This window comes from Acanthisitta chloris, unplaced genomic scaffold (genome assembly GCF_000695815.1).
Source record: "Acanthisitta chloris isolate BGI_N310 unplaced genomic scaffold, ASM69581v1 scaffold1359, whole genome shotgun sequence".
NCBI classification, from domain to species: domain Eukaryota; kingdom Metazoa; phylum Chordata; class Aves; order Passeriformes; family Acanthisittidae; genus Acanthisitta; species Acanthisitta chloris.
This window is the reverse complement of record NW_008689565.1, coordinates 5,977-8,220: the sequence shown is the minus strand read 5'-3', so window position 1 is coordinate 8,220 and position 2,244 is coordinate 5,977. Positions and strand designations below refer to the sequence as shown.

Genomic DNA, 2,244 nt, shown 5'->3' with positions numbered 1-2,244 from the left:
ATGCTGGAGCTCAGTCCTTGGGCAGCACAGGCTGTCACAGCCCCCACAGTCCTCATCCTTCCCGGGATAAGCCTCTTGCTTCCGTGAGTTAAGGACCAAGAGAAGGAAATGCGTAAGCAGAGTCACTGATGCTGCTGTTCCCACAGCTCTGGCACAGCAGAGTGGCCCTGGATCCTGCCCTGGGATGGAGACCCTCGGGAGCTGGTGGCTGTCACACAGACTCCTGCTCTGCTGTGCCTTCTGGGCACTCTGCCTGGGCTCTCCGGACTACGACGGTGAGTGGGTGGCTTTGGGTGAAAAGTTGCTGCTTGTTAAAGTGCTGGAGATTTGGTACCTTGATAGGATCCCTGGAAACTCATCTTTAATGAGCTCTCATGAGAGCACACCCTGATGTGCTGCCCAGGGAGGTGGTAGATTCACCATCCCTGGAGGTTTTCAAGCTGAGACTGGATGTGGCACTTAGTGCCATGGTCTAGTGACCACAATAGGGTTGGACTCAATGATCCTTGAGGTCTCTTCCAACCTGGTTGATTCTAGGATTCTAGGATTGAGCTCCCTGCAGGCTCTGGTTGAAGCAGGAGGTGATAGAGGGGAAAGAGCAGAGAAAGAAGCTGGGGTGGGAGAAACTAGAAAGTAGAGGAGCAGTGAAACAGTGAGCACCTGAAAGCCAAATCTTTAGCTAAAAGTTCGACTCCCACAGCCATGACTTTACCCTGGAGTGACTCCAGACCTTGGGATTCCTGTGGAAACTGGGCAGAGGAATTGCTCTCTGGCTTTCCAGGCCTGCTGATAGCTGGACAACATCAGAGACGTTTGTGAGCTGTGGGAAACCCTGAGGCAAAGGAACTGGGGATGTTCTCAGGGAGGTTGCTGAGGGTAACTCCTGCACACCTAATTCTGCCAGACAAACAGCATTTCCAGAGTGTCCCCACTTCCAGGGAGCCCAGCAGAGCAGGCACAGCAGCTCTTTGGGTGAGCTGCCTGCTCTGCAGAGGTGACTAACACCACCTTCCTCTCCCAGATTACTCCCAGAACAGCACCACCGAGCAGGCAACGACCCCAGAGATCACCCTGTGTCCCCGAGCCATCCCTGGGGAAAAGGCAACCGTAGACAACATCACTTACCTGCTGGTCCACGAGGCCACTCGCTCCCAGCTGGGCAGTGCCATCACCGTGCGCCTCATCCCCTGCCTCTACAGCCTGGTCTTCCTGCTGGGGCTGCCCTCCAACGGGCTGGCCCTGTGGGTCCTGGCCACCAGGGCTGAGAAACTCACCTCCACTGTCTTCCTGATGAACCTGGCAGCAGCAGACCTGCTGCTCATTTTGGTGCTGCCCTTCAAGATCATCTACTACTTCCTGGGCAACCACTGGCTCTTTGGGGAAGGGCTGTGCCGCCTCAGCACAGCTTTCTTCTACGGCAACATGTACTGCTCAGTGCTGCTGCTCACCTGCATCAGCCTGGACAGGTACCTGGCCGTGGTTCATCCCTTCTTCTCCCGTACCTTCCGCACTCCCACCTTGGCCGCGTGTGCCTGCGCTGCCATCTGGCTCTGTGCCACCCTCCTGACGCTGCCCCTGAGCCTGCAGCAGCAGTCACACCCCCTGTGGGGAGCAGAGCTCGTGCTGTGCCACGATGTGCTCCCCAGGCACGACGATGATGGGTATTACTTCTACTACTTCGTGTGCCTGATCGTCTGTGCCTTCCTCCTGCCGCTGCTGCTGATGCTGTTCAGCTACTGCTCCGTGCTGCGCGTGCTCCTGCCCAGTGGGAAGAAATATTCCCACTCTGTGAAGCTCACGGTGCTCGTGGTGGTCACTCTCGTGGCCTTCTACACACCCAGCAATGTTCTCCTGCTGGTTCACTACTCCAGTTTCTGCTCCAGGCTGCATGGCAAGCTGTACATCAGCTACATGGTGAGCTTGGCCATCAGCACCTTCAACAGCTGTGCTGATCCCTTCATCTACTACTATGTTTCTGAAGATTTTCGGGATAAGGTGAGGAGGACGTTCTTCAGTGACAGAAAACAAACCACCACGTCCCTAAAGACCTCCAAGGAAACACTCCCTCGTTCCAAACACTCACTGGTGTAAGGCTCCAGCCCAGCTCACTGCTCCCAGGGCACTCCCAGCCTGCAGTGGGGATAAGATGAAGACAACACTGGAATTCCACAAGCTTCACCCAGAGCAGTGAGTTGTATTTCCCAGGAGCCAAGTCCTTTCTCCTGTCTGCATAGCTAAGACTGA

At 55.7% G+C, this 2,244-nt stretch overlaps 1 protein-coding gene across 1 annotated transcript; it reads left to right on the top strand.

Annotated features, from left to right (window-relative positions):
• The first annotated feature begins 108 nt into the window (after positions 1-108).
• On the top strand, positions 109-2,091 carry F2RL3 (coagulation factor II (thrombin) receptor-like 3). Its single transcript, XM_009081439.1, is given in 3 exon segments — positions 109-143; positions 145-275; positions 1,022-2,091. Coding segments are annotated over 3 exon segments (1,236 nt in total).
• The last annotated feature ends 153 nt before the right edge of the window (positions 2,092-2,244 follow it).